At 36.3% G+C, this 12,754-nt stretch overlaps 1 protein-coding gene and 2 long non-coding RNA genes across 10 annotated transcripts in view; 1 reads left to right on the forward strand and 2 right to left on the reverse strand.

The window, feature by feature from the left end:
* Positions 1-8,807, reverse strand: part of LOC117680247 (uncharacterized) — a 31,779-nt gene extending 22,972 nt beyond the window's left edge. For both annotated transcript variants that reach the window (XR_004595592.2, XR_004595591.3), the window contains exon 1: positions 8,729-8,807. This is a non-coding gene — a long non-coding RNA (uncharacterized LOC117680247). The remainder of the gene's footprint in view (positions 1-8,728) is intronic.
* ACSL1 (acyl-CoA synthetase long chain family member 1) overlaps positions 1-11,154 on the forward strand; it is a 53,049-nt gene extending 41,895 nt beyond the window's left edge. For all 7 annotated transcript variants that reach the window (XM_034442894.3, XM_087874670.1, XM_087874671.1 and 4 more), the window contains 4 exons: positions 2,297-2,440; positions 2,717-2,818; positions 7,146-7,217; positions 7,650-11,154. In XM_034442894.3, coding sequence (XP_034298785.2) covers positions 2,297-2,440; positions 2,717-2,818; positions 7,146-7,217; positions 7,650-7,790 — 459 coding nt within the window. In that variant the 3' untranslated portion in view covers positions 7,791-11,154. The remainder of the gene's footprint in view (positions 1-2,296; positions 2,441-2,716; positions 2,819-7,145; positions 7,218-7,649) is intronic.
* LOC148112611 (uncharacterized) overlaps positions 1-12,609 on the reverse strand; it is a 43,671-nt gene extending 31,062 nt beyond the window's left edge. Inside the window, exon 1 of the long non-coding RNA XR_015729108.1 lies at positions 12,559-12,609. This is a non-coding gene — a long non-coding RNA (uncharacterized LOC148112611). The remainder of the gene's footprint in view (positions 1-12,558) is intronic.
* Between the last annotated feature and the right edge of the window lie 145 nt (positions 12,610-12,754).

The raw sequence follows: 12,754 nt of genomic DNA on the forward strand, positions 1-12,754 counted from the left end.
TTAAAGCGCTCCATGGCTTAGGACCTGGTTACTTACGGGACCGCCTACTACCATTAACAGCCTCCCACCGACCAGTACGCTCCCACAGAGAGGGGCTCCTCCAGGTGCCGTCGGCCAAACAATGTCGGCTGTCGGCCCCTAGGGGGAGAGCCTTCTCTGTGGGGGCACAGATGATCTGGAATGAGCTCCCCCCAGAGATACGGAGGATTCCGGATCTGCGCACCTTCCGCCGCGAGTTGAAGACGTTTTTATTTCATCAATCTGGCCTCGCCTAAATCTTCTCCCTTTTAAGTGTAAATTTTAAATTTTTAAATTTTTAATGTATTTTAAAAAATGGGTATCTTAAATTATGGGTACTAATTCAGCCAAATTTATTTAATTCATTTTATTTGATTTTAAATTTTGTATATCTATGTGTTTTATTTTATGGCTGTGCACCGCCCTGAGTCCTTCGGGAGTAGGGCGGTATAGAAATTCAATAAAATAAAAATAAATAAAAATAAATATAAATATCTTATCATTCTTAAGCATTATTTCATAGTGGTCTTCCATTAGTTACTTTATTCTTCTTCCACTATATCATAGTGTAACATTCCTTCTTCTTTCCCTCGTTTTCCTTCCCCCCCCCTTCTCTTCCTCCTGTGGAGATTTATATATTTTAATTATATCTTTAATATTGTACATTTCTACATTCCTGTTATATACATTTTTATTACTCTCACTACATTTGTTATATATATGTACATATTATACTTCTAATCTTCTCTCCTTATCATTATTGTTCTATGTTTCTAGTCTCGAGCCATTTATACTGTTTATTCCACATTCTGTAATAATCTGTCTCTTCTTTTTCCTTAATTTCTGTTGTTAATCTGTCCATCTCCGCGCATTCTAAAATCTTTTCTATCAATTCTTCTTCCATCGGGGTTCTATCCTGTTTCCAATTTTTTGCATATGTTATTCGTGCTGCTGTCAAGATATGTAGCATCAAATATTTTATTTCTTTGGAATATGGTTTTGTAAAAATTCCTAACAAGAATTCTTTTGGCTTCTTTTCTATTTGCTGTTCTGTTATTTGTTCTATCCATTTCTTAATATTTGACCAAATTTTTTTTGCTGCCGGACAGGTCCACCATAAATGATAATATGTTCCTTGGGATCTTTTACATTTCCAACATATTGCACTATTGTTCAGATGTATCTTTGTCCAACCTTTCATGCTGTTGTCCATTATTTAATATCATTAGGGCCTTTTATATACAGAAGGACTGTTATATAGATACATATAGACTGTGATATAGAAACTGTATTAACTACAGTTCTAGCAGGATATAGAAAAAGGCTAGCATATAGATCTGGCCATAAGCAGAAAGGATGTTTTCACTGTGTATTTTTCTTGTGCTGTAGCTAAGTTGGAAGTGAATCTGTTCAGTTTCAGAAAAAAAAGTTCTTATGTACATCACCAGTCGCAGATCACCACAAATTGGTGTGGTGGAAGGCACCTTTGTAGAAAATTTATTTTAAACATTTATAACAATTTCCTTGGTAAATGCTATGAAGTTACTTTCAAATCAATTGAGTATTTCTTTTTCTACACAAGATCATACAGGTAGTCCTCGACTTATAACATAATTGAGCCCAAAATTTCTGTTGCTATGCAAGGCAGTTGTTAAATGATATGCATCCCATTTTACGACCTTTTGCCACAGTTTAGTGAATCACTGCTGTTGTTCAGTGAATCATGCAGTCGGTAAGCGAATCTGGCTTCCCTCATTGACTTTGTTTGTCAGAAGCCAGCTGGGAAAGTACAACTGTCATAAATACATGCCAGCTATCAAGGGCTCAAATTTTGATCATGAGACCATGGGGATGCTGCAGTGGTTGTAAGTGTGAAAACAGGTCATCAGTCACTTTCTTCAGTGAACTGTCACTAAATGAGTGGTTGTAAGTGGGGGACTACCTGAATAAGATTATAAGAGCACAACGAAATGCCAGGAAACAAACCTGATGAATGAATGAATGAATGAATGACTGAATGAATGAACAAACAAACAAATATATGTTTTGTGTTTTCCTATCTTGGTCTCAAAATACAACTATCATGGGCTGTTGAAATAACTTACAGAAATAGTATTCTTGTGCTGTTCAAACAAATTATTTCTTAGTGGTAATCTTGGCTTTTAATTGAACATTCTTCAGAATTTATCTTGCACTCAACTCTCATTGATTATGGGATAATGTAAAGCATGAACCTTTTATGAATTGAAGAAAGTTTCTTTTTCTACTGGTTTTGTAGAATGGTACCCTGAAGATAATTGACAGAAAAAAACACATATTCAAACTTGCACAAGGAGAATATATAGCACCAGAAAAAATAGAGAATGTATATATAAGGAGTGAGCCTGTTGCTCAGGTGTTTGTCCATGGTGAAAGTTTGCAGGTAGGTATTTGTTTTTAAGAATATCTTAGAAATGTCTAAAGTGAATAAAAACATTTATCATGAATAAATGTTGCTCTGCTGTGAAGATAGACCAAAAAAAGTGATTGGTCTGATCTTCAAGGGCAGGCCTTCAATAGCTTTGGTACTCCAGCACAGAACTATTGTTTCCTGTTGTGGCAAAAGGTGCAACTTGGCATCACTGTTTGTCAATAAAATTTTTGTGAAATGGCTGATCCAGTAATAACAGTTGAAGTGTTTGTTCTTATCTGGCTTCAGGCTTTCCTAATAGGAATTGTGGTACCAGATCCAGACATATTGGTCATCTGGGCTAAGAAAAAAGGCCTGGGAGGCTCTTATGAAGAACTGTGCAAAAACAAAGTAGGTGATTTTTTTTCTGATTACAAACCCTAATAGTGGCTTAGTGTAAGCTTGCTTGTTTTTAAAACCTTTATCTACAGTGGGGCAAAGAAGTATTTAGTCAGCCACCAATTGTGCAAGTTCTCCCACTTAAAAAGATGAGAGAGGCCTGTAATTGTCATCATAGGTAGACCTCAACTATGAGAGACAAAATGAGAAAACAAATCCAGACAATCACATTGTCTGATTTGGAAAGAATTTATTTGCAAATTATGGTGGAAAATATTTGGTCACCTACAAAAAAGCAAGATTTCTGGCTCTCACAGACCTGTAACTTCTTCTTTAAGAGGCTCCTCTGTCCTCCACTCATTACCTGTATTAATGGCACCTGTTTGAACTTGTTATCAGTATAAAAGATACCTGTCCACAACCTCAAACAGTCACACTCCAAACTCCACTATGGTGAAGACCAAAGAGTTGTCAAAGGACACCAGAAACAAAATTGTAGACCTGCACCAGGCTGGGAAGACTGAATCTGCAATAGGCAAGCAGCTTGGTGTGAAGAAATCAACTGTGGGAGCAATAATTAGAAAATGGAAGACATACAAGACCACTGATAATCTCCCTCGATCTGGGGCTCCACGCAAGATCTCACCCCGTGGGGTCAAAATGATCACGAGAATGGTGAGCAAAAATCCCAGGACCACACGGGGGGACCTAGTGAATGACCTGCAGAGAGCTGGGACCAACATAACAAAGGCTACCATTAGTAACACACTACGCCAGCAGGGACTCAGATCCTGCAGTGCCAGACGTGTCCCCCTGCTTAAGCCAGTACATGTCTGGGCCCGTCTGAAGTTTGCTAGAGAGCATTTGGATGATCCAGAAGAGGATTGGGACAATGTCATATGGTCAGATGAAACCAAAGTAGAACTGTTTGGTAGAAACACAACTCGTTGTGTTTGGAGGAGAGAGAATGCTGAGTTGCATCCAAAGAACACCATACCTACTGTGAAGCATGGGGGTGGCAACATCATGCTTTGGGGCTGTTTCTCTGCAAAGGGACCAGGACGACTGATCCGTGTACAGGAAAGAAGGAATGGGGCTATGTATCGTGAGATTTTGAGTGCAAATCTCCTTCCATCAGCAAGGGCATTGAAGATGAAACGTGGCTGGGTCTTTCAGCATGACAATGATCCCAAACACACCGCCCAGGCAACGAAGGAGTGGCTTCGTAAGAAGCATTTCAAGGTCCTGGAGTGGCCTAGCCAGTCTCCAGATCTCAACCCCATAGAAAACCTTTGGAGGGAGTTGAAAGTCCGTGTTGCCCAGCGACAGCCCCAAAACATCACTGCTCTAGAGGAGATCTGCATGGAGGAATGGGCCAACATACCAGCAACAGTGTGTGCCAACCTTGTGAAGACTTACAGAAAACGTTTGACCTGTCATTGCCAACAAAGGATATATAACAAAGTATTGAGATGAACTTTTGATATTGACCAAATACTTATTTTCCACCATAATTTGCAAATAAATTCTTTCCAAATCAGACAATGTGATTGTCTGGATTTGTTTTCTCTCTTTTTTTTTTTAATTGAAAAAGTTTTAATGGGTGGTAATGGGAGCAATGTGGCGCTCTCATGTAACCCCCCTCCTGCACGAGCTGCACTGGCTCCCAGTGGTTTTCCGGGTGCGCTTCAAGGTTTTGGTTACTATCTTTAGAGCGCTCCATGGCTCAGGACCAGGGTACTTACGAGACCGCCTCCTGCCACCAATAGCCTCTCACCGACCAGTTCGCTCCCATAGAGAGGGACTCCTCAGGGTGCCGGCGGCCAAACAATGTCGACTGACGGCCCCCAGGGGGAGAGCCTTTTCTGTGGGGGCACCTACCATCTGGAACGGGCTTCCCCCGGAGTTACGAAACATCCAAGACTTACGCATATTCCGCCGTGCCCTGAAAACATTTCTATTCCAACAAGCTGGTCTGGCCTAATTCTCCCTTTTTAATTGGCTTTTAAACTGGCTTTTAAATTGGGTTTTAAACCTCTTTAGATAAATTTGGATGTTTTTAATCTTTGAGCCTAAATTACTTAATCTGTTTCTTAATAGTTTTTAACTTCTATATGTATTTGTATTTATTATGGCTGTTCACCGCCCTGAGTCCTTCAGGAGTAGGGCGGTATACAAATATGAAAAATAAATAAATAAATAAATACAGATTCCCCCCCCCCTTTTTTCCCCCTCCTCCCTAACCCCCCCTCCCCCTCCCCTCCCCCTGTGGCTTCTCCAGAATAAAACCCAAATTAATAACAGATTATATAATACTTTACCATCCTTTTTACTCCACCCCCCATATGCTGACCCTTTCTTTCTAACAATATTATTATATCCCCCTTATACTATACATTTCAAAGCAACATTCAGCTGTAAAATTATATAATAAATCCTAATTTGGCAATTTCAACTCATAATCTATCCATTTCCTCCTCCCCCATACATATATCTCTTAATTCAAATCTTTTACGTATATTAATATAACATAACATCCCTTTTCCTAAACTCAACAATCAGTAAGCTAGCCTATCTCCACCCACTTTCCTGCAGGTCTACCATACATAATATTTTCAATATCTTTGTTCTTCTGCCCACACCACTAAAAAAATATTTCCATATATAGATAAAATCCTCAAATGACTTTAAGCTTGTAATCCATATGGTATCTTCTGTAATGTCTTTCAACTGGATTGTTAATTCCATCACCCATGTTAGGGTAACATCAAATTCTAGTTCCAACAGTATATTCAGTATCTTCAATTACCATCTGCCCCCATCAATAATAAATGTTTCGTATATAAAAAACCACCCGAGTGACTTTATATTTATATTCCATATAGTGTCTTCTGTAATGTCTTTCATCTAATTATTAATTCCAACCACCGTATTAGGGTAACAACCAGATCTTCTGCATGCCCCAGTCCCATAGTTCTCTTGCCTTATAGCTCAGCATAAACGTAATCCATTTGTCAAAGAGTCCAAAATAGAAAGTTCCAATCCACTCAATCAAAGGCCATCTTCCACATCCCAAAAAACACCAGCACTGCAGAGATCTGTTATTCTTCTTCTTCTTAAAGAAGAAGTTGCAGGTCTGTGAGAGCCAGAAATCTTGCTGTTTTGTAGGTGACCAAATATTTTCCACCATAATTTGCAAATAAATTCTTTCCAAATCAGACAATGTGATTGTCTGGATTTGTTTTCTCATTTTGTCTCTCATAGATGAGGTCTACCTATGATGACAATTACAGGCCTCTCATCTTTTTAAGTGGGAGAACTTGCACAATTGGTGGCTGACTAAATACTTTTTTGCCCCACTGTATGCAGTTTCCAGTGTAGGTAAAAGAGTCAATGTAGGAAATGACCAGGCTGAGCCCGAGGGAGGGGTCAAATGCATCATCAGTCTTGAGTCCCTTTGGGCCCATAAGAGATCTAAGTCCAGCCCACCTTGAATTCTGTTGACTCTTATCTACCACAATTCTTGCAGAGAACTTCAGTTTCTTGTAGAGAACTTAAGCTTCCCATAAATCTTTATATTCATTTGAACTGCTTGGATTTCCTGATTTCACTTGACAGTTAAAAAATTACATTCATACATATGCATCTGTCATATGATTGTGTTTTAGTAATCATAATGCAAAGCACAGAAAAAGAATAGTAAGCAAAAGGAATTGGCACATCATTTTGCCTCTGAAGCCATGATTGCCAGTGAAATGTCAGGAAATCTGTTACAAAAACTTGAAGCTCAACACTGCCCCAAAGCAATTAGATTTGAACTAAAAGGGAAAAGGAAAGAAAATATAACTAAGTTCTAGTAATATAAGAAACCCACAAAACAGACAAAGGGTCAATTGCTTAAAACAAAACAATTTAAATAAGGAGTTAACTCATGTTTTGCATTAGTACTGTAATAATTGCAACACTGGTGGATTTGCATAGCCAGAGCAAAAAACTCAGCACACAGTCCCTCCTATCAACACACATTGTTGTTAAACTACTGGGAAAATAATTATTCTTAACCATCTTGAATGACCCACAGGCTAGGATTGGGTCATTTTTGTGCCTTCTGGCCTTGATCTCATGGTCTAAACACACCTGACGTGTGGGGATTATATTGCAAAAGAATAAATCATTGCTTATCATTAGTCCTGGTTTTTTGCAACGGTAGCTTCTAATTAGCCCTTATAAGTTTAATAAGTGCAGTGAGCCTTATTTATTATTTGTGGTCTGCAAATAATAAATAAGACTCATATTGTTGTCATATTGTTCTGTAACACTATGCTTTGAATCCCAACAGGATTTAAAAAAATACATTCTGGAAGATATGTTGAAGACAGGAAAGGAGTTTGGCTTGAAGTCATTTGAACAGGTGGGAATTTCAAATGTTTGCCTATTATTAACCTGCCTGTACTATAACTTTCTACTTTCTTCAAAGCCATTTTGGGCTGTAGAGTTACAAACATTAACTGACTAATTACAATGAAATTAGCAATATCTAATTTTTAAGGGAAAATTTTAACCTATCTTTGCATTAATGCTACCAGCCTTTTTGGTTAAAATTTTATTTTAAAGGAAAGAGAAAATTGTTTTTTCTTATAAATATGGGTGATTGGTTTCAATAAACAGCCTATGTAATTCAGTACCTATATTAAATCCTTACTAATATGGAGTATCACTTATTGCTTAGAATAAACTGGTTCAGATACTATTTCTGTTCTTTCACAGTCTAATTATACTGTACGTTTAGTATTGTTCCTAAATAAAAAATTTGCAAAGTCTGATTTAACCTTCATTTTTTCAGATCAAAAACATCGCCCTTCATTCTGAAATGTTCTCTATTGAGAATGGCCTGCTAACACCAACCTTAAAGGCAAAGAGACCTGAGCTACGTAAATACTTCAGCTCTCAAATAGAAGAACTCTATGCTAATGTCCACATGTAACCGAAGAAAACTATTAGAGAGAATGGCATTTGCTATTAACCATCATATCTATGAACAGACTACAACAAATAAGTGGAAGGAACAGTGCAATCATTAACTTCTACACAAAGGGGTACTCAACATAGGAAAATTGAAGAATAATTGAACTCTGCCTTACTGTCCACTTGTGTCGCAGACCATTTTTTACAATGACATACAACTTCCTCAATGCGCCTTAAAACTGTATATGTTATCTATGTGATTTGTAAGTTATTTAAGACTTCAGCCAAAAATGTGACTCTCAAGGCATGTAAAGGGATATGTGTGTTGCTACCACATTCATTGTTTTTATTACATTGTACAGCTGGTAATCATTTTCCAAAATATTTGATATATGGAGATTTTTACTGACTCACAGCAGAGGAACACTGATAGGAGACTGAACTTTATTTGTGTCTGGGTGTAAAATTTGGGAAGAATCTCAGCTGCCTAGGTTATTTACAGACTTTTTCAAAGCTTTATTTAATGTTGTGGTATTAATGCAATGAACCACAAGATAAATGATCAGATATTTTAGCTTTAGAATTTGGGGGACGGGGGTCTCCAGATGAAACTTCCTATGTAATTCAAGATGTCAGCTTCATGAGTTACAGGGATAGTTGGGCCATAGTGGCATCATGTTATAAAATACGCATGGATGTGGATGGAATTTCAATACGTATTGGGATTAAGTCATGCTCATACATTGCCAACCATTAGATTGCCTCAGCAGTAGTACAGCTTAATCTTGATCACTTAATTTACTGGGTCTTTGTACAAAGTTAGTTTCTGCTTCTTACTCATTGAGCAAAGAATATTGAGAATTTGATAGCATCTAAAAATAAATATGCTTCTGTAATAGACAGGCAATGGCTGTAGCATATATATTGGAATGAGGAAGGATGTTTGAACATACCTACCTTTTACCTGCATCTGTATATTTTTCTGAGGGATGGATGGAATTGAAATGCCTTGTAGTAACCCATGCTCAAGTTTTCCCTTAAAACAGTAATTAATTTGTTAAATATATGTAAACAAGCACAATGAAGTTTGCACTAAAAAGTGTGTGATTATAATGCACTACCCAGTTGCATAATTTCATACATGGGTGACCTTATTGCACACCATTATTCAAACCCATATTCTTGAAGTATTAAATCACTTGTTATATTGGAGTTCAAAAGTTTGCTTAGGTGTTGGCTATTTCTATATTTTATAAACAAAAATTTCCACCCAAAAAAAACTCCACAAGGAAGCCAAAATAAATATTTCTGCATTTAATTTGAGTAAATGTTTTTATACTGCAATTTAAAAAAACTCACTGTGCGCTCATTCCTTAAAAAGAAAAAAGGAATTATTGTCTGATTATTCTTATTTGTTTCCCATTCTTTTTGTCTGGACTTTTATGACTATTTTATGTCCCAGTTGGTAGAGGAAGCAAGAGAAAGGCAAATCAGCCAATAAATCATAGTTTTCTACACAGCTTTATCATGAAAAAATAATTTTGACATATTAGCAAAATAGAATTTCCTGATTTTAACCAGCTTTCTCTTTTTGGCAGTGGACTACTATTCCTAGGCAGTAACCTTATTCTTGTGACAGTGGGAATGAAGAGTTTTTAATCTAAATACATCTCAAGAGCTTAATATTGGAAAAGGTTCATCTTAACAGTTTTTTAGAAACTAGCAAACTTGAACTTGGATAACAGTAGTTCCATAGAGGAACAAAAAATATTCCACTGACCTATAGTTTATTACTGGAACAGAAAGAAATCAACTCTTTAGTGAAAGGTTTGTTTCTGGAGTAATTCTATAGTGGTAGTTATACAAGCTTGTTGCTTGTAGAAAATGTAAACAATTATACCCAAAGGTATATGTAGAGGGCATACGACATATTCAGTGTTGTAATGACATAATACAAACCCTACCTCTTTTATAGACATATCACAAAATCATACAAAAGGGATGGACATTGCAGTGCAATGTTGCTATTGTCATTCTAATGTCTCATTTGAAACCGGTTTGTAATGTTTTAATGGTATTTAATAGCATTATTCTCTAGAAGCGGTATCTGTAATTATGGCTGATATAAATTATGCATGATGTTAAAAACTCAGTTTATTCAAAAGCTCTTATGGCAAATAAAGCAAGGCCTTTATAATGTAGAAAGTCAATTCAGCAGAGAATCAGCTAAACATTAATGCATACGTACATAGATGTATGTATGTATATTTTTAGTTCAGATGATGGAATTGATGTTTTTTTTATGGTAAGGAATTGTTAGATAGCTCTGCCTCCATTCAATTTTAGACATCAGAACAAAAGGAGACATCTTACCCCAAAAACTTGTTAAATAGCACTATATTAATTAGGGTATGACTATAACATTTTAACACTTCTGAGCATTGCTGAGACTATATATTCTCATGGTCTCATTTCCACCCTCCTGTGGTAGAATATTTTATAATTTAGCTGCCACACAAGTTTCTTCAACAACTTTTGAATAAAATTTGGCAAGAGGCGGTAATGCACAAGACCCTTTTTAGCCTAGAAACTGAGTTGTTTGTTGAAACTTGGGCTTGGATTAATAGAATATTTAAATCACCCAATTTATTTAGAGGCTGACTGGGTTATTCTGGGAGTTGAAGTCCACAAGTCTTTGTATATTGTGAATTTCAGAGAGTCTCTCAGCTCGCAGCCAGCATATGGGCCTATTCTTATTTGGTTACACCAATCATACTAAGCAGTAGTATCACATATTTTGAATTCATACAAGGCTGATTGATTGCACATAAATAATCTACTACAATTCCATTCCCCTCTCTAATTTCATTCAGTATGAATTAGGAACTAATGCCGCCACATAAGTACTGTGTTTCCTCGAAAATAAGACCCTGTCTTATATTTTTTTTGAACCCTGAAATAAGCGCTTGGCCTTATTGCCATGCATTCAAAAGTCCAATTGGGTTTATTATCAAGGGATCTCTTATTTGGGGGAAAACAGGGTATCGGTTTTACTGAATCAAAGTGGGGAACCTGGGGACCTTCATGTGTCTTGTATTTTAATTTTTTATTAGGTTTTGAAACATAAATGGGAAATTTATAAAATAGGAAAAAGGATATTAGTATTAAATGCATATGAATGGTTGAATCAAGAAGGTTTGGAAATGCCGTGGCAATACTTTCCCAATATATCATTAGTTATTTAGTAATGAGTAACTGAATATATTATATGACTAAAAATTGCTATTGAGCTCTAAGCAAAGAGTGAATATCAATAACCATGATCCAAAGAGTATAAATTGGTGATTTATAATTTACAATAAATTCTATTTATGTTAGCAAAAGTCTGTTGTGTTTTGGAAATCTTGTAAAATGGAAGTATCAGTTTAGGCATAGAGAAACTCTACTTTTGGATGTATTATAGATATTGATGATGCATAACTCCATAATTCCATATTGGCTAGAAGTGTAGGAAGTTGTAGTCAGGATTACAGTTCCATCTCTGCGCTTAGCTAAACTGTATGTGAATATAAGACAAAGATAGTATAAGCCAGTTTAGTGTAATGGTAAAGATGCTGGCCTAGCAACAAGGAGACTGAGTTTTAGTCCTGCCATAAGCATGAAAGGGCAACCTTGGGTCAGTCAATCACTTTCAGCCTGAAAATGTAGATGGTTTGGGAAGGGTGTGTATATTTGTATTCGATATCTTCTTTATAATCCTTGTTCATCATAATGGTTCATACTACAAAACAATTGCAATAGGAAATGCAATACAGAAAGTCCTTCACTTACAATAGTTCATTTAGTGACCATTCAAAGTTACAATGGCACGGAAAATTGTGACAAAAGTGTGACAATTTTTCACACTTATGACTGGTGCAGCATCCCTATGGTCACGTGATTTAAATTTGGATATCTGACAACTGACTGACATGACAGTATCCTGGGGTCATGTGATCACCTTTTGTGACCTGACAAAGTCAATGGGGAAACCAGATTCACTTAACAATTGTGTTAATAATTTAAGAACTGCAGTGATTCACTTAACAAATGTGGCCAGAAAAGTCATAAAATGGAGCAAACTCACTTAACAAATTTCTCACTTAATAACAAATAAATTTTGGGCTCGATTGTGGTCGTAAATTGAGGATTACCTGTATACTTGATAGGAAATATCTGCAGGTTGAAAAAGAATATCCTGTAAAAAATTTCCTGTACTGAATTCTTATAATTGGCCTTTTTGTGTTTTAGATATCATCCTTCAGGGTAAGATACTTGAGCAACTTATGTTTAGGAGAAAATCTAGCATGGTTTTGTTGAAACAGCCAAGATCATTAGATTCACATACTATGTTAATAAACCATGTATTATAAATAAAATGGGTGGATTCAAACAAAACATTAAACCAGAACCAAACAATTCATAGATCTAGTGAAAACAGACAAATAGTTAAATTTTTCAGAGTTTCTGTAAAATTCTAAATATAATTGCATGGAAGAGGGGAGAAATTTCCATACCAAGTTATTTACTTTGGATAACAACATTTTCTTTTTCTGTTTAATAGAACAAAAATAAGAACTACTAGAATAATTCAGATTTCCAGTGTCTTTTCATTACAGATGTCTAAAATTTGAAATGAGGCACCATGGGGATGTTTTTTTAATTAAATAGATAAGCAATCTGGATGTATCTGTATTTGTTTGCAATACATTTCTAGGTTTTTCTTGAATAAGGAAAAAAATGCTTACGTGGAAGAACTACAGATTTCGGCTGTTCTCCATGCCACTCCTTGACATGCCTCCCTCTCCTAGTCCGTCTCCAAAGCCACATAGCAGCTACCGTACTGTACAATGTTACCAGTTTGCAGATAAATGCCTGTAAAAATTACAGGACAATTTCTTCGCAATATCCGTCTTGTCTATCCTCTGGCCTTTAGATGGCGCT

Source organism: Pantherophis guttatus, chromosome 8, assembly GCF_059756535.1.
Source record: "Pantherophis guttatus breed Tessera chromosome 8, ASM5975653v1, whole genome shotgun sequence".
Taxonomy (NCBI): Eukaryota; Metazoa; Chordata; class Lepidosauria; order Squamata; family Colubridae; genus Pantherophis; species Pantherophis guttatus.